The 18,178-nt window shown below is 68.4% G+C and overlaps 1 protein-coding gene across 2 annotated transcripts; it reads left to right on the top strand.

The window, feature by feature from the left end:
- Window positions 1–476: 476 nt before the first annotated feature.
- Window positions 477–17,206, top strand: TSC22D3 (TSC22 domain family member 3). Of its 2 annotated transcripts, none has more exons than XM_082488008.1 (3): window positions 477–891; window positions 15,297–15,348; window positions 15,922–17,206. In XM_082488008.1, exons 1-3 carry the CDS (start codon window positions 569–571, stop codon window positions 16,165–16,167), a joined length of 621 nt encoding a protein of 206 aa, XP_082344134.1. In that variant the 5' UTR covers window positions 477–568; the 3' UTR covers window positions 16,168–17,206. The 2 variants fall into 2 exon arrangements, with proteins under 2 accessions (XP_082344134.1, XP_082344135.1); XM_082488009.1 differs by lacking the exon at window positions 477–891 and adding an exon at window positions 14,738–15,040.
- Window positions 17,207–18,178: the final 972 nt, after the last annotated feature.

The raw sequence follows: 18,178 nt of genomic DNA, 5'->3' as shown, positions 1-18,178 counted from the left end.
GCAGTGGTGGCGCCGGGTCACTCCGGGCTTTTCTGCCATCCTGGGCGCTTTCCTTCCCCTTTTCCCCTCTTTTCTGCCTCCGCCCCGGAGGGAGCTGCCCCTGCCGGAGCCCCAGGGGTCGGCGCCGCGGCCCCGCTCCAGCCCCCCCGAGCCCCTCCGCCCCCTCCCCAGGCGGCACCGAGCGGCGCAGGGGGTCCCCGCCGGGGCAGGGCCGGGGGGGAGCGCACCCCCGGCGGCCCCGCTGCGGGCTCGGGGGTGCCGGGGGCGGGGGGGGCAGAAAGCCCCGCGGGGCCCCAGGCGTGGGGTGCGCCGGGCGGCGGGGGGCGGGTGCCCGCCGAGGGGGGGCGGCGGCGGGGCGGGGAGCGGCGGCGGGCGGCCCGGGCGGACGGGGCCGCCGTTACCAATCAGCGCGGCGGAGCCGGAGCCGGGGCGGGCGGCGGGGCCGGGCGGGGCGGGCGGCGGGGCCGGGGCGGGCGGGCGGCCGTGCAGCCGGGCGCGTCCTGCCGCCGCTCGCCCTCCCTCCGCGGCCCCGGGAGCGGCCCCGGTTGCGCCGCCGCGGCATCCCGGGATGTCCTCGTCGCCCGCGGAGGAGTGCCGGTCGCCCGTGGGGCTGGACTGCTGCAGCTGCTGCCTGGACTTGGCCAACCGGAGCGGGCTGGAGGAGGGGGCCGGGGGCGAGAACAACAACCTGGGCAGCCCCACCGTCAGCAGCTTCCGGCAGCTGCAGGAGCAGCTGGTCCGCAAGAACCTCAACACCGACAAGCTGAGCTCCATCATGCGCCAGGACTCGCTGGAGCCCGTCGTGCGGGACCCCTGCTACCTCTTCAACCAGGGCATCTGCAACAGGAACATCGACCAGACCCTGCTCTCCATCCTCCTCCTCTTCCACAGGTGGGTGTCACCGACGGGTGCCGAGGGGCTGCCCGTGCGCTGGGTGCCCGCCGGAGCCGGAGCCAGAGCCGGAGCCAGAGCCGTCTGGCTGTGTGCTCGGGAGCTGGCAGGACGGGGGCGAGATGCGGGGCCTGCAGCCCCCCAGGCTGGCAGGGGCAGGGGGACCCGTGTGACCCTGGGGCTGGGTAGGGCAGCAGCCTTGGGGGTTTCTAGGTGGGGAGAAGCGTCAGCAGCCGCGCATGGCAGGGAGCCCAGTCCGCGCGCCATGGGTGGTGCCAGCCCGGTCCCTGGGTGCAGGTTTGGGTGGCTCTGACCCGTGATGGCCAGCGGTGCCCCTCTGTTGATGCCCTGTGTCTGTCCAGGCAGTGACAGCAGCCTCCAGCTGTGTGTCTTGGTCCCTGGACTCTGTGTTCATCTCCCCCGCTACATCTTGTCCAGGCAGACATTGCCTGCAGGGGCATGGACAGTGTCCAGTGTCAAACAGGCATCATCCTGAGTCCTGCGTGGAAAGGGGCAGCTCGTTACTTGGGAAGCGGCTGTGCTGCCTTGAAAGCCACCTTTAGAGTTAGTGAGAAACTGGGTAGGGAGCCCGAGAGTCCTGCTGCCAGGTCCTGCGCTTTCAGCAGCTTCCCTGTCTCTCCCTGCAGTCCACTCAGTGGACACAGATTTGGCCTGGGTGGTATTTCCCGTCCCTGGAAAGTCACTCTGCCCCTGAGCGAGCTGCTGCCTCTCGGCTCAGCGCAGGGGGCTGCCAGTGCCCGAGCAGGAGGATGTGCTCGGGACTGGTCCCATCCACTTGCCAGAGGGCCGGGCTTTGCCCTGCCAAGGCCGGGGACGGCAGGAGTGTAGGGTCCCTCCCTGTCCCCTGCTCCGGCATTGCGGGCACAGGACACTGAACGGGGTGGGGGGGTGTCCCCGGGGCTGCCACCCCGCAGGGTCTCCAGCCTTGTTGAGGGGGACCCCAGAGACAGGGAGGGGACAGAGCTGTCTCAGGTCCTGCACTGGTGCCTGCGGCGCTGCCACGGGGCTGGTGGCCCTGGTGCCCTGCCACCCTGGGGGGTTGGGGAGACGAGGGGGAGCAGCCTGTGCTGTTGGCTGGCGGGCCCGGGGCTCTCCAGATAAGCCACGCTGGACCAAGGGGTGCCGCAGGGTGGTGGCACCCAGAGCTGCCTGTGGCTTCAGCAGGCGGGATGCAAACCCCATCCCGGGGCTGAGGGGACATGTGGCCCATTGGTGGCCGATATGGCAGACATCTGCGTGACCGGCAGGGCAGGCAGCAGCCCTGGGGCTGGTTGCCCCGCTGTGGGTGGGGTAGCGTGCAAGTGGGGCGCGCGGCAGCACCCACGCGTTTGCAGACATCTCGCCGTCGCCTCCTCTCCCCGCACGCACATGCACCTGTAGGCGCGCTCCCGGGCTGCGCACCAGCGCACAAACCACCCTTCGGTCCCCTGGCCCGGCGCGGGGAGGCGGGTGGGCTCACACGTGGCTGCCCCACGCGTGCGAGCCGCCCCGGCGGTGCGAGCACGCCTCCCAGCCCCAGCCAGCGTCTCACGCTGAGCAGGCTGCTCCTCCGGAGCCCTCCGTGGCGGAGACGCTCCTCCTGCACTTGCATAACGCTGAGCTGCCGCTCAGGTGGGAAAGGAGGAGCTGGGACGCCCGCCAAGGCACCCGGCACCCGGCCCGGGCTCCCGGCTGCACGGCGAGCGAGCAGCAAACCCACCCAGCCGGGAGGGGAGCGGGAGCGAGAGATTTCCCTTCGCTTGGGGAGGCTGCAGCCAGTTGGCATCACGGGTGGGGAAAGGAAGCGAAACGCCGTCCCCAGCGCGGGCTGCCGGGGCTGGGTGTCGCAGCGTGCAGGGAAGGTGGTGGCCATGCCCGTGGGCGAGAGGCGGGCGATGTGGGCACGGCTTGCTGCTTTCAAACTCGTCCCTGCTGGGGCAGGACCCACGGTGCTCCCGGCGAGCATCAGTCTGCTCTGCTGAGGTAGGGAGCAAGCGGAGGTGCCAGGGGACCGGGGTTTCTCCCATCGGTGCCCCTCGCTGTGGTGCCCTCCGTGCCCTGGCGTGTGTTGTGTCCCGAGAGGCTCCGTCACACCCCGCGTCCAGGCACCCTGATGCCAGCCTGGTCTGGGGGCTGCTTGGGTGATCCCCCTTCGCCCCTGGGTGGCACGGCGTGTGGGAGCTGGGGGGCACGGCCCCGGGCACTGGAGGCAGGTGTGCCCACACCTGCGTTTGCTGTTGTTTTGCTCCAGCCTGAACTTTCTCCTCCTGGGGAATGAGCCAAGATACCCAAGATGTGATAGCATACAAAGCAGGGGATTGTGGGTGCCAGAGGAACACCCCGATAACAGGCCTGATAAGGGCACCCTTGCTACTGGCACCCAGGCACCCGAGCAGGTTTGTGCCCCCTGGTTTAGCTGCTGTGCTCCTACTCTGGCACGGGAGGAGAGGGAAGTCGCGTGGATGCACACGCTCGTGCGTGGCTGGAGTCCAGCACGGCACAGGGGGACCAGGCAGCTGCATCTGGAGTCCAGGTCTGGCTCCGGGGCTGCTGGAGACAGTTCAGCCCACGCTGGATCAAGCCCTGTTCTCTGCAAGTCAGGGCCAGATCAGTGCTGGGGGTCTCGGACAGCCCACATTCAGCATCTCCAGCCTGTCCCCGGGGGTTTCCCCGGCTGGGTGGTCCCTGTCAGGTTCTCCACGCTCTTTGCCCCCTGCAGGGATGCTGCGAGGGATGCACCAGGCAGGGATGCTCCAGACCGATCGCCTGCAGGGTTGATGCTCCTGCAGGGAACCCTCCTGCTCCAAGAGTGCATGGAATCCCCTTCAAAAAGGGCTTCTTCCCTCCGTGCCCTCATGTGGGACCCGGGCAGTGCCATGGGGCCAAGCTCGCACAGAAACACCAGGTATAGGGAGGCCAGCTACCGCCACGCTGCCGGGGCAGCACGTCCTCCCCGCAGATGCCGGCCCTGTGGGCAGAAAGGTCTCTGCCCTCCCTCTGCAATGCCAATGTCACCCCGAGATGGCTCATCTGAGAGCCAGGCGCGAGTCCGACCATCGTGGGCCGGGGAGAGCAGCCCCGTGACCGTGTGGCACCTTTCCCAGGGCCGGGGGGGCTGAGGGGAGCCGGCGGCGTGGGAGGGGGTCAGCGCTGCGGGGGGGAGCAGCAGCCTCCCGGGTGCGTAGTGGCGTGTGATTCAAGCAGGGCCCCGCCTGGCGCTGGGGTGGGGAGAGGAGATACGTGCCAACCTGCTCGCCCATACCGACCAGCCCGTGCCAGCTCTCCTTGCCCAGCCGCTCCCAGGCACGACCTGGCAGCCTGGCCAGCCCGTGCCCCGTCCTGCTCCGGGCACCAAGGGGACATCTCTGCCCAGCCGGACTCTCTCCGGGCACTGTGGGACCGGCCGCTCGGCCAAAGAGGGTGGGCAATGACCCACCCTTTGGTCTGAGCCATGAGAGGGGCTGGGGGCCACCTTTCCCCCGCTGCTGGGCAAGCCAAGGGGATTGCAGGGAGGCACTGGGGTAAGGATGGATCAGGGCAGGAGAAGCTGGGCAGCACCGCCTTTCCCACCGTAAGGTCAGGCCGGCGAGCAAGAGCTGCCCAGGCAACAGTGCCAGGGTGGCATTTGTGGCATGGCACCATTTGTTCCCGTCCGTCGGGTGTCACTTTGCGGCGGCGATGCAGGAGGAGGAGAGGGAGCCAGGGCGTAAAGGGCATCCCGGGGCGGCGGGGCCGGGGAGCGCATTCCTGCCGGCCGAGTGGGCTGGAGCAACAAGGAGGCATTGACGGGAGAGGGGCCGCGCGCGGGAGCACGTGTGAGCGTGAGAGAGGTGTGGGTGTGAGACCGGAGAGCCGTCCCGCTGGCCAGGCTGTCCCCCCCGGCCCCGCGGGGCAGGTCTGCCCGGGGAGGGGGCCGGGAGGGCCACCCTCCCCGCTGGGGACCACTGCGCCGGGTGCTTGTTTGCTTTGCTCTCGTGGGACAGAGCCGCACGTGGCCTGACCCGTGCCTTGTGGCGCGGTTTGCTGAGCCCTGCAGACCGGCGAGACGCTGCGGAGCTCTCGCTCCAGCTGCAGCAGCCGCGGCTCCGGGCAGTAGCTGACCTTGGTGTGCCCAAATCCTCCCGCCGCCTGGGAGACGCCAGGCAGCCGCTCTGCTGTGCCCACCTTGCATCCCATGGCGGGCATCCCGCCGCCCTGGGACCCCCATCCCATGCCCCAGCGGGCTTTGGGGTGGGCTTGCAGGGGCTCCTGGCCGGGGACGCCCGGCAGCAGCGGGCTCAGCCATGGCACAGCTCGGCAGGGCTGGCGATGGCATGCGCCGCACCGTGTGCCATGCTCATCCCGGCCTGCTTCTGCAAGACCCAGCTCCCTCCAGCACGGAGATTCCCCGGCGTGCCCTGGAGCACAGCAGAGTCCTCCTCGGCACCTCCGGCCCCTCAGGATGAAACCGCTTGCCCTTGGCCACACAGCTATGGCCAAGGGGGCCTGGCACAGCTGAGCTTAAGTCCAGTGATGCCAACGCCAGCTGCACACAAACCGGTCACTTTGGCCTCCTGCGGATGCTCAGGCACTGCCTGTCCCCCAGGGCACGCGCCCAGCCCCGAGCGGGCAGCGTGTAGGTGTCCCAAGGACAGGCAGGGACGGGCAGCACAGCCCCGAGGGGGGGAATGCTGGCCAGGATTTATTTCAAGCTTTGAACTTTAGGCGTAGGAGAGATTGGAGCCAGAGCAGGCGACAGGGTCCTGCCCTGGTCCCAGCATCATGCCCCCCTCTCCAGCACCATGCTCCCCCCTTCCCTGGGGACATGTGGCCTGATCCTGGATGGTGCTGAGGCCGGTACCGCTGAGCCTGGCGGTGAGCTGGGGCTGGCACACAGGGGAAGCCTTTCACAGCCCAGCCGGCCTCTCAGCTCCCACTGGGCAGACGGCACGTATGTGGGTGCTGTGGGCAATGCCTTTGCGGGCACGCCGTGCCCCTGGTGTGCTCCTCTGCGCTGGGACCCGGCGCCACCTCCCCGGCCACCTCCCGGCCAGAGAGGGTTAAAGCCGACCCTGTACCTCGGAGAAGCACTATAACCTGCGCGGGACGGAGGTGTTCAGGGCACTTGTGGGCAGCTGCCTGTGCGCACAGGGGATGTGACCGCAGTGTGGGTATACGCACCGTAAGGCGGCTGCCAAGGGGAGAGAGGGTCCGGGCGGACCCTGCCCTTGGGACGCGGCCGAGCCCCCGTTTGCAGAGGGTGCCCCGGGGCGAGCGGCGGGGGTGAGGGCTGGAGAGGCGTTAAAGGCTGCAACCTGTCCCGAAGCCACGCTTTGCCGATGAGCTCTGAGTTATATTTATCCAGGTGCCGCGCATTGCTGGCTTCGGGACAGGAGTTCGTCATCCTGTCTGTGTGCTTGGAGTTATATATATATATATATATATATATATTTGAGGGGCTTTTGCTGCAGAATGACTGTGGTGGCAGAGCAGAAGCCCAGGCCCCCTCCCCGCCCCGCTGCCCCCCTGCCCCGGGGTGAGGGGGTGATCCAGTCCCCGCCACCCCCCGCCTGCGACTCCCCTGGGGGCGGCAGCCCTGCCCGGGCGGGCAGCGGGGTGGCCGAAGCCACGGGACAGGACAAGACATGCCCATGACCCCCAGTGAAACCATCCCGGTGACCCCCCCGTGGCACGGAGCAGGACTGCTCCGGGCGGTTTGGAGGCAGGGGACAGTCTCAGGTTGTCCCCAAGGGCTGGCACAGGCCAGGTGGCGGCTGGCAGCCGAGGCCGGGCACACGGGGAGCCACGGCAGCGCCGCAGGTGCGCGTCCCACCGGCAGCTTATTGTCTTTCATGTTGTTGTTGTTCTGAAATGTCAGGGAGGGTTCTAACGAAGCGTCCCCGGTCCGAAATGCCCGGGATTCCTCGCAAAGGCCAGGCGGGGTATTAATAACCGGCTCCGCTGAAACTGTGCAGCCCCAGCACGCGTCCTTGCCTGACCTCCTGCGGGGCGGCAGGCTCCCGCGCCGGCGGAGCGCGGCTGCTCCCCCGCTCCTGACCCCCACCGGGCTGCGTCTGGCGGGGCTCCGCGCCCCCCCCGCTGCGTCCAGCCGCCGGCCCCGGGGAAGGGGCGCCGGGGGGCTGCTGGGGCTCCCCCCGCGATGCCCGTGGCGCCAGGCAGGGCAGCCCGAAGCTCAGGCAGCTCTGAAAGGGGAAGGCGAAGGGCTCAGGGGTTTCCTTGAACATGGGTTAGTCTGGGCTGGGAGAGCAGCTTTCGGTTGCACGGGGTGTCGCCGCGCCGCTCTCTCGCCGCTTCCATCCTCTCATTATATAACGAGCTGCCTTCCAATTAGCGAGCCGGGCACTCCCACACGCCACCAGCGCCCAGCCTGGCCGCAGAGCGCCCGCTCCTGCCTGCAGAGCGGCCTGGGATTTCTTTCGGCAGAGTGCGGAGGCCGTGCCGTGGGGTTCCTCTCTCGGGCTGGGGATCTCGGGAAAAGCCGCCTCTGTGCCAGTGAGGGGCTGGGAGAGGGCAGAGCCCAGGCTGGCCGCCCCACGCCCGCCGCACGCGCTGGGGATCACGGGCACCGCAGGGCCCTGGAGCTGCCGGGGGACCCTTCAGCATCACGGCCACCTCCGCTCTGTCCCCGGTTCCCTGAGACCGGACCAGAGAAGGGCAGCCAGGATCTGGGGATGATCCTTCTGGGGCTGTCCGAGGCGGTGCAGTGGGCTACGAAACCAGGACAGGCATGGAGTTCAGCGCCGGGGCTGGAGGGAGACCTGCGGGGCAGGGCACGGCTCACCAAGGGAGGTGATAATGTGGAATTCTGTTACGGGACTCCACCCCACAGGGCCCAGGGTGTGAAATGCTTGCTGCGTGGACAGATTTGTGGATGAAAACCCCGCTGAGGGTTCAGTCCGCCCACCCTCCCTGGGGCCGGGCATCCCTGGCCGGCGGGAGGCGGAAGCGTGGCTGGGGTCTGGCCGTGCTCCCCTGGCTGCAGCCAGGCACGATGCCGGTGGGAACACCACTGGGTGTTTCGCTGGGCTGTGCCATACCTGACGCCACCCCCTGGCACGCCGTGGCTGCGTGACCCGGCGTGAGTGTGAGCGGGGCAGCAGCGGAGCAGCAAGGTTTGCTGCAGGGTGGCCCCCGGGGCGGCCCGAGCGGCGCAGGCAGCAGCGCGGGGCCGGTGTCACAGACGCAGGCAAGGCGGGAGGTTGGGCTGCGTGGTCCAGCGCTGATAATAAGCACATCAGCCCTTTTTCCTCTTCCCCTCCCAGCGCAGCGCGCCGGGGGAAGCCGTGGCATCGGGGGGTCCCCATGCGCAGCATCACGGGGAGGGCTCTGCCGGAGCCGGGTCACCTCTGACCCCCCCTCCGTGCACCGCTGCGGGGGGGCGGCTGCTACCGGGGCGCGCTGGGGGGGGACACACGGGAGGAAGAAGGAGGGGGGGTGGTGACAAAGTTAGAGAAAGAAAAATTGCAGCTCTCAGCAGGCCGACTCCGGGGTGTGCGCTCGCACGCCAGAAAACACAGAACTGGGAGTACAGCCAAGTACCTTTATCAGAGGAAGCAGGCAGCCCAACAGCTGGACATGGGCGCCTGCCAGGGCTCCCTCCTCCCGCCCCACGCCGCCTCCAGCCCAACAGGTTGGAGGAGTCCCCCGCGCCGCCATCCCTGCCCCTGCCCCCTGCGCAGCCGGGGGGCGGTTAGCAGCAGCGTCCCCGGCCCACGGGAGCTCGCTCTGCCCCCGTCGGCGGGGAGGGCAGGTTCCCCATGGGCCTTCCCCCGCTTGCAAACCCTCCCTGGGCTTCCCCGGCGTTGCAAAGGCCGTGACCGCCCTGCGCCGCTCTCCCCGCCGCGCGTTGTCTCCGTTGCTGGTGTCCCTTAGCCCTGGGACCGGGACTGGGACTGGCGAGGCCATCAGCGCTGGCTCTGCAGGCCGGGCCTGGCACCCCTCTCTGGGCACCCACCGCCGTGCCCGGGGGGGTTTGCCCTCTGCTCTGGGGCAGCCCGTGCCCTGGGCTGAGGGACGTACGGGCCCTGCGAGGCTCTGGTGGGCATGAACCAGGTCGCCGTGTCAGAGGGCTCCTGGCTGCGTGGGGCTGCCCCCGGTCCCGCGCAGCCCCGGGGAGGCAGCGGCTGAGCCGGGGGTAGCGGCAGGTCTGCAGCAAACAGCTCTGCCGGGACCTCTGCGGGATGAGGAAGCCCAGAGCTGGCCGACGGGCATGCTCCGGCAGCTCCGGCCCCGCAGCCCTCGACACCAGTGCAGCGGCCCCACGCCAGCGCCGCAGGGCGCCCTTTGGGATACAGGGAGTGGGACAGCGGGTGACACGGCTGCCTGCTTGCCCGGGGGCAGCCCCCTGGCATTACCTCCCCCTCCCCAGCACCAGGATCGGGCTGCGGGGCAAGACCGGGGGCCGCACAGAGCTGTCCCACACCCGGCCCTTCCCGCCCCGGGCTCCCACAGGCCCCAGCCGTCACCGATGTCCCCGGCCACCCCTCCTTCAGCTCCGGCCCGGCACGGCTGGCCCTGGCGCTGGCATCCCCGGTCGCCTTGGCCGGCACAGCCGCGGCTGCAGGATTTCGGGCCGTGAAAGGCAGAGTTTCCTTAGCTGCGTGTTTGCAAGCAGCGGCTTTTCCTCTCCCCCCCTCCTCTGACCCTTTGAGCTGCAGATGGGGCTGTGCGGAGCAGCCCGGGCAGCTTTGGCTCTGCGCCTTTCCCGTATTGCTCTCCAGTGTCTCCGAGGCCAGGCAATAAACATTTCCCACGCCTCGGACCCTCCGAAGGGCCTTCCTCCCATTGAACGGAGTCCTTGGGAGAGAGCGAGCCAGGAACGCTGCCACGGAGCAGGGCGAGCGGCCTGGAGCCGGGGGAGAGCAGGGGCCGAGGAGCTCCGGCAGCACGGGCCGTTCCTCCAGCTCCCACCAGCAGCTGCCGGGGCAAGGGCATCCTTCGGCGGGTGGCACCGCGGCGCCTGGCACCGGTTCAACGCGCAAGGCTCAGCATGACAGCGTGTCTCATCCCTGGGGCCACAGGGTCGGGGACACGTCCCCTGACCCGCGACACAGCGCCGGTGTGGGGTTCCAGGAGGCGAGAGAGACGATCCCGTCGCCCCGCTCCCCGGCCTCCCCTGCTCCCGCCAGGCTCAGCCCCGCGGGGGCTGCAGCCCCGCTGCGTTCACGCCTCCGCAGCCTGTTGCAGGGGAGGGGGCGGTCACCACGTCACCCGGCGATGGGGGCTGGCATCCCGCGGGCCGGGGCACAGGCTGCGCGTGGGCTGGCCGAGGGGTTGCTTGGGGTACCCTGTAGGGCCACTGCTGAAGGTGACAACGGCCATTCGCTGGTGCCACCGCCTCTCCTAGCTGCTCGATGACAGCCGCGGGGTTTTTTTTCCCCCCAGAGAGCGCAACAATTAGTGTCACAATTACAGTGTATGGCGGCTGCTGTTATTGTTCCCAAAATAACCACAGGCACGAGCCGGGGCGCTGCCTGATGAGCCTCCCATAGCTGCGCACACGAGGCAAGAGCGGCTGACGGAGCTCGCACCACTGGCCCCTCTCGCTCAGCCTGCTCCAAGGCGCCCATCGCCATGGCCTCTGGGGCCGTAGGGTACCAGCGAGCCCACGGCCCCCCACTCTTTAGGAAGAGCAAGGGGGGGCATTGCCCTCCCTGCTCTGCCGCTGCTGGGCGCCGGAGGAGCAGGAGCGGGGCGGTGGGAGAGGAAGCGGATCCCTGCAGCGCTGCGGGATTGGGGCCAGCAGCCCAGCAAGGCCGTCTGCGGGGGGGTGGGAAAGGGCCCCCCCACCCCGTGGGGCGCAGCTGGAGCCCCACGCAGGACGCTGCGGCGGTGGGAGGCGTCTGGACAACCCGCAGGGCCTCACCGGCAGGTCCCTGGGGAGAGCCGCGCACAAAGCGGGGGTCCAGCAGAGCGCAGTGAGCCCCATCGGGGCTGCAGTGGGGCTGCCCCGTGGGCTGGGGGTGGGGGTGCGCCCCCCCCCCCCAGGAAGGGACAGCTGAGCAGCCCCCGTGCCACGCTGCCAGCACTGTGTGTGCATGCACGGGTGCGCGTCCGCGTCAGCTGTGAGTCAGGGACGGGGGGGGGGACGGGGACTGCAGTGCACATGCAGGATGATGCATCGGCGTGCATGCAGGAGGGGCGTCTTTGTAGGGTGTGCATGCACAAGTGCATGTGTGTGCATGCATGTGTGTGCAGGACGCATGAGTGTGTGCATGCATGCAGGGCGTGCACCTGTGTGCAGGGTGCGTGCCCCTGAGGGCCAGAAGATGCACATGTGGGTGGGGGTGTGGGGGTGTGCAGGGCATGCGTGTGCATGGGCATGCAGGACTTGCAGGTGTGCGCGCGAATGCATGGGTTGCAAGGTGTGCCTTGCATTTGTGTGCACCCGGCGACGCATCCAGGGGCATCTGCGGCAGAAGCCGCATCCCCCAAGTGGGTGTGCAGGCAGGGGGCTGCGGGGGGTGGGCTCCGTCCCTGCTGCGGCTGTGCCGGGGGAGGAGGCAGCCCCCCGTGCCCAGGACTATTTGCCACCGGCCGGGCAGGCTGCCTTGGGATTCCTCATTAATTAAGTGCCGGGAAGGAAAGAGAAAGCAGAGCCTTCTGCACTTCCATCCCGAAAAAGCATCCCTCCCCCGGGGGTCTCATGGCGGAGGGCAGCATCCTGCCCAGCCTCAAAGCCTGCGCCCGAGCAGTGATGGCCATGGTCAGGGCTGGGAAAGACCCCAGGAGGGGTGGTGGGGAAGTCATCAATTTACCTTTGTTTATTTTTGCAATAGTCCCAGCTCCATAGGAAAAATACTGGAGGTGGTGGAGCTGAAGTGATTTCCTCCTGAAGCGCTATGCTGCTGCGCTCCCCCGCTTCGCTCCAGCAGCTGCGGAAATGCCCGGCTTTTCCCCAGCCCTCGGTGCTGGAGCGCGGCGTGGGGAGGGGTCTGGGCAGGGGCCGGGACCCCAGAGCTGTGGGGCAAGGGCCACGAGCCAGGCTGCGGTCTGCCCGTCCTGGAGCCCTCGCTCCCTGTGCATCAATAATTTAGGGCTTTCCTTTGGGAAGTGGCTGGGCTAGGTCTGGGGGTGCGGTAGCACGGGAAATGGGGAGGTGGGGAAACCGAGTCACGGCTGGCAGGGCAAGGGGCAGGCTGGGGTCTGCCCACCCTGTCTCCCGGCTGCTGCCCACCTCTCTGCAGGAGACAGAAGGTGGCACAGCCAGTGACGCGCCCAACCGTGGGAGAGAAAATATCTCTCCCCTTCTCTCCTGCCCTCTCTGCAGTGAGACGGGCACTTTCCCTGAGCTGCGACGGGAAACCGAGTCACGGGACGCCCGGTGTGGGTGGCCTGAGCTTGTCCCAGCTGAGGGGACAGAGCTGTACCCCATGTCCCAGGGGCTGCCACCCTGCCCACCGCCAGCCACCCTGGGGACGAGCGCACACAGAGCGCCTTTCATCTGCCCGTGGAGGGGGGCAGCTGCCCGCTCCCCGCTCAGCACCCGCGCGCTCAGGGTGGCACGCTGGCCTGCCGCCCCTGAAAGGGCCGATTGAGCGCGGCTGAGGTCATCCACCCGGCGTGTTTACCCCGTGCTCGCGGCCCCGGGATGCGGCCGGCACCCCAGGCTGTCCCTGCCACCCCGCCGGTCGGGGGGACGTGGCTGCGGGCAGAGCCGGCATCGCTGCCAGGGCGCTGGGCTGCTGCCGGGGAGCAGAGGGGCCGGAGCGGGGTGCAGGCGCCAGCATGGCCTTCCAGCCTCCGTACTCCCCGAGCCTCTTCAGGAGGAGGGACTGGTGAGTGGGGCCTGGTGGTGGGCACGGGGGGACACACGCGCCAGCCCCGGGGCTGGGGGGGGACGAACCCCTGCCCACTCTCTGCCGCGCCAGCCCTTTGCATGGGCCAGTCTGGTGCTGGCACAGGGGGATGTGCATCATCCCCCCCCCGACAGAGGGACAAACGGGTCCCACACATGCCCCCCAGCAGGGAGAAGCACCCCTCCCATGCGCAATGCCCCCACTGGGGAGGAGAAGATGCTTTCTCGCATCCCCACATCAAACCTGTGTGCCTTGGGGCACCCGCGTGTGCCCGGCCATGGTTCACGGGCAGCACAGTGTCCCACACAGGCTGCCCATGTCCTTCGCCGCTCAGGACATCGTGGTCCTCACCCTGCCCTGGGAGGCGGGGGTGCAATTTTCTGGGAGCAAGCTGGCAGGGCCTTGCTCTAAGCAGCAGCCGTGCTGCACTGTGCCTCAGTTTCCCTTTCTGATGGGGAAATACTGCTCTGCCCACCCGCAGCCCTTTCCCCGAGGATGGGGCACGGCAGCACACCCACCGGTTGGGTCTCCTTAGGCCGTGCTGGCACCCACCGGCCAGGTGCTGGCCACCTTCAGCACCCCCTGGATCAGGGGATTTGGGGTCCTCTGCAGCACCTCTGGGGCACGCATGCCCCTGCCAGCACTAATGCTTTCTCAGACGCTGTGCCGTGGTGTGGGCTCTCCCTCAGGGTCTCGTTCAGCATCGCCCGCCCTGGCTTGCAAAGGTCGAGCCCCGCAAGGTCGGCGGCAGCGGCGGGGTGACCGTCCGGGTGCCGAGCAAAGTCCTATCGGGTCCAGGTCCAGAGGGCAGAGATAAGCCCGGGGACTGGCATGGCAGCCCTGGGAGGGGGGCTGAGCGCGGGGGGAGCATCGCCCGTGGCGGGCAGTGCCAGCCCCAGCCCCCCCGTGTTGCTAGGGGCGTTAGGGGGCGAGGGGGGAGCTTGCCTGCGCCCCACGGTGCAAGTCGCTCTGCGGGTGCAGTGGCAGACCTGGGGTGACCCCGGGGCTTGCACACGCGTGTGCTCCACGCAAGCACAGCGCCGACCCGGCTGCGCACACACACACCCCCCAAACGCCCCCCCTTTCCCCCTCCGGCGCAGGTCGGGGGGCAGCGGCGGCCCCGGGGCCGGATCGGGCCCCGCTGCAGTGCCGCCCGTGGCCGCGGGACGGCGGCCCCCCCGCGCGGCGCCGCCCGACGGGAGGGGTTATGCACGGGCGGGCGGGGCCGGGGCGGCCGCGGGGTTGTTTTGCACCGGGGGGGGGTTGTTTTGCACGGCGGAGTTGTTTTGTTTTGCACGCCGGGTTTGTTTTTCACTCCCGTTTTTGTTTTGCGGTCCGGTTTTGTTCTGCGCGCCCGTCCGTGGTGTTCCCACACACACACACCCCCCCCGTTTCTGCGCTCCCCGTTTTGCTATGCGCGCCCCCCTGGATGCCACCGTCCCTCCTGACCCCCCCCCGCACCCCGGCGGGTCCTGCAGGGGCGCACCCCCACATGCAAGGCGGGTTTCCCCCTTTTCCCAGTCCCCCAAGCGGGTGTGTCCCGTCCCGTCCGGTGTGTCGTCCTCCCTCCAATGAACCCCCATCGGGTTATACGTGGGGAGCACAGGGTGGGGGTCGGGGGTTGGACCAGATGATCTCCAGAGGTCCATTCCAACCCTGACCATTCTGTGATTCTGTGGGGTGCAGAGGAGCGGGGGTGGGGGAGGTGTACGGATTAGGGATGCAGAGTCGGGGGCACACAGTACTGGGGGGGCAGTGGTCCCGCACTGGGAGGGGGCCGTGCTGTGCTGGGGTGCAACTGAGGGGTGCAGAGGTGCGGCAGTGGGGCGCAGGGGTGCCGTGCCGGGGTTAGGGGAGCAGCACCAGCGGTAGGGGCGCCGTGCGGGGGTGCACTACCAAGGGGTGGGGGTGCCCTACGAGGGGGGTGCCGTACGGGGGTGCAGAGCCAAGTGGTGGGGGTGCCGTGCCGGGGACCGAGGCGCAGCACCGGGGCAGCCCCGGGCGCGGCGCTGTGGGGCGGCGGGCGGGCCCGGCTCCGCTGGCACCGCCCGACGGGGCGGCCGCTGCCGATATAAGTAGGGGCGGTGGGGGGGAGCCGCAGTGCGTCCTGCTCCGTCTGGTTTGGCCGCGCCGCTCTCCGCAGCCATAGCCATAGCCATAGCCATAGCCATAGCCATAGCCATAGCCATAGCCATAGCCATAGCCATAGCCATAGCCATAGCCATAGCCATGAGCACCGGCATGTACCAGTCCCCCATGGAGGTGGCTGTCTACCAGCTCCACAACTTCTCCATCTCCTTCTTCTCCTCCCTGCTCGGGGGGGACGTGGTCTCCGTGAAGCTCGATAACAGGTAGGGGCAGCCCCGGCGCCGGCCGCGGTCAGCCCCGCCGTTTTCCGCCGGGGTGGGTCGGCGCGTTGCTGTTGGGGGGGGGCGGGTGCGTTGCCCCGGGTGCAGGGGAGTCCCGGGGCACTGAGCCCCAGCGAAGGGGGGAGCCCCGGGGCACCGGAGCCTGCGGGGGGGGGGGGGGGTCCCAGCGCACGAGTGCCCCGGCGCGGGGGGTGCTCGGGGGTCGCTGCTAACGCTCTGCCCCTCCGCTCTCTTCCAGCGCCTCCGGAGCCAGCGTGGTGGCCATCGACAACAAGATCGAGCAGGCAATGGTGAGCCGCAGCCCTGCCCCCCCGCCCCTTGCTCCGCAACCCCCTCCCCCCCTCCCGGGTGCTCTTACCTGGGGGGTCCCCGCTGCCCGGGTGGGTGCTCAGCCCGGAGGGGGGGTCCCCGCTCCCCAGCCTCTTGCTGGGCCGAGCAGCTCCTTTGTCTGCCTCCGCGGCTGGCTGAGCTCATTGGCTCCGGCAGCGCCGCAGTGCGCCGGGAACCTGCTGGGGGGGGGCCTGGGAAGGAGCCCCCGGGGATGGGGGGGACCGCGCCAGGACCCATGGGTGACAGGGAACTGCAGCCTGCACGACCCCCGGGGCGGGAGGGAAGCTGGAGAGGCAGCGAGACCTGAGAGATGGGGGACCCGAGGGGTGCTATGGGTGCTGGTTTGGGGGGGCTGCACTGGGTGAGCACCGAGCCCTGGCCGGGGACCCGAGAGTGGGGAGGGGAGAGACGGCCTTTGGGAAGAGCCTTTGTGGCGCTCGGGAGTGGCTGGGGCAGAGCGCTGCGGGGCAGGGTGGGAGCAACCCCCGGGGCATAACCGTTGAGTGACCCCTCTCTTCGCCGGCCTTTTGCAGGATCTTGTGAAAAATCACCTGATGTACGCGGTGCGGGAGGAGGTGGAGGTCCTGAAAGAGCAAATTAAAGAACTGTTGGAGAAAAACTCCCAGCTGGAGCGTGAAAACAGCCTCCTGAAGACCCTTGCCAGCCCTGAGCAGCTGGAGAAGTTCCAGTCCCGGCTCCCCGCGGAGGTGCTGTGCCCGGAGGAGCAGAGCCCCGGGGCAGCTGCCCCGGCCCAGCACTCGGGGGGCTCTGCGGTGTAAGGTGGCTCTGTCCTCGGGGTGGGCAGAGCCACGGAACTCTTTCTACTTAATCTCCTGCAAAATCGTTTCCGCCTTCATCTCACACGAAGGACTGCCAGACCCCGGCGCTGAGCCGTGCCCCCCTTGGGCAACGCCGGCCAGCCAGCAGAGCCAGCGGCCGTCCCCTGCACGAGGATGCTCTTCTGCGAGGGAGACGTGGGGCGCTGACCCCTGCCCGTCCGACCCGCCGTGGCACAGGAGTAAATCTGTAGCCTGATCATCCCGGGCGCTGCTGAAACCCGGGCATCTGCGACACCCCGGCGGTGCCAGGCGGCCTTTGGCACTTTAACGGGAACCCACGGTTGGAAGGAGCGCACGCCGAGCCCTGTGCCTTTGCTGCACTGTGCAGGGGGGGTCTCTTTCTGGCCAAGCCTGACGTTGGAGGAAGACCGTTGTTTAGTGAGCAATGCAGATTTGTCCCGCTCGCCACCCAGGAGCATGCTGGAACCCAAACCTGACTGAGCAGCACCGGTGGTGGCAGTTGCGGTGTAGTGCATGGCTGTACGCACATCAGTGTGGGGATTACAAGGAAAAAAAAAAGCTTGTTTTATTAGTTTGGCCGTCTTCTGTAGCTGTATCTATGTATAAACACACACGTGAGCGGTGCCCACGAGGCTGTGGGGTGCCCTGCTCTGGGCCAGCCGTGCCCATCTCTGTACAGCTGGGGGATTCGAGGCAAGACTGGAATGGCGAGCGGCTGTAACTGGGTGGCCAGTACTGCTAGCAGCCCGAAGGAGGGGACGGATTCACCCCTCTCCGGCATCCACCGTGACAGAGCCGTGCGGCAGTGCTGGGAGGATCCGGGTGACCTGGGCAGAGCCGCGCCAGGGGCTGCACTCCAGCCCGTGGGGTTGGGGGGAACCGGCCCATGCTCCTGGGCCCCCCACCTTCCTCGGCCAGCTCTCTGGGAAGTGACGGGACGTCCCTTTTGACGTCGGAAGTGGTGACACAGTTGTGTAAATTTAGGTAGAAATGGCAATAAACTCTACTTTTATATAAATATGTGACCCAAGCTGTGTCTGTGGCTGGGGAGGGGGGGGGGGGGGCAGCGTGGGTCGCTGGGGAAAGGGCTGGGGCTTGCTGGGATGGGACTGGTGAGGATACTGTGCTGCAAACCTGCCAGGGGCTGAGCTGGTGCTGCTCCCCAGCTGGGAAAACCTGCCTTTTGGGGGGTAGTCCCCCCCTAGACTGCCCTGGCTGAGCCAAGATGGGATTCTGGAGATGTGAGCAGGCACCCTCTTCCCGGGGGGCTGGGCGTGCGGTGGGGAAAGGTGCCCTGAGCCTGCAGGTCTTTGTCCTCTGTGTCATGCCTGTGACCAGGGGTGTGTGGAGCAGGCTGGGGAGGGGGGGGATGCTGGGTAGCTGTGACATTTGGGTGAGGGTTAAAGGCTGGTGGGTAGCAGGAGAGCCAGGGGGTGTGTAAGCAGAGCCCCACGCTGGCAGGGCCTTTGAAGCGGGGTGCGGTATCCTCCCTGGGGGTTTTATACCCTGGACACAACTCCTCGGCCAGCTGGAGACATCCCCAGCCCGGGGGAGGGGGCTGGCAGTGCCCTGGGCCCGGGGTAGCTGGTAGGTGGCCGTACCCTGTGCTGCCGGCAGCATTGCTTTGCACCGCTTTAGGTCTCCGCCGCAGTGAGAGCGACTCAGCCCCAGCCCGGTGTGAGTCACGGCAGGGCCGGGGAGCCGAGGGCGGTTGGCTCCCTGGAAACACCGGGTAAACAGCAAAACACAGGCCACGGGGGCTCGAAACCGTTACGGGGTGTCTGTCCCCTCCCTGTCCTGTCTGTCCCGGGGCTGCGACCCAACCACAGCCTTACGCAGGCAGCCCTGCAGCCATGCTGGTGCACGGGCTCAGTGTGCACACGCGTGTGCCTTGGGTGCACGAGTACGTGTGTGATTGCTTTCCCTGCTGGGTGCATGCGTGTGCAAACAGGCTCAGGCACCCCCATACCGTGTACATACACATCCCTTG

This window comes from Vanellus vanellus (assembly GCF_965231255.1).
Source record: "Vanellus vanellus genome assembly, chromosome: 10".
Lineage (NCBI taxonomy): Eukaryota > Metazoa > Chordata > Aves > Charadriiformes > Charadriidae > Vanellus > Vanellus vanellus.
Note: the sequence above shows the minus strand (reverse complement) of the source record. Positions and strands in the feature narration are given on the sequence as shown.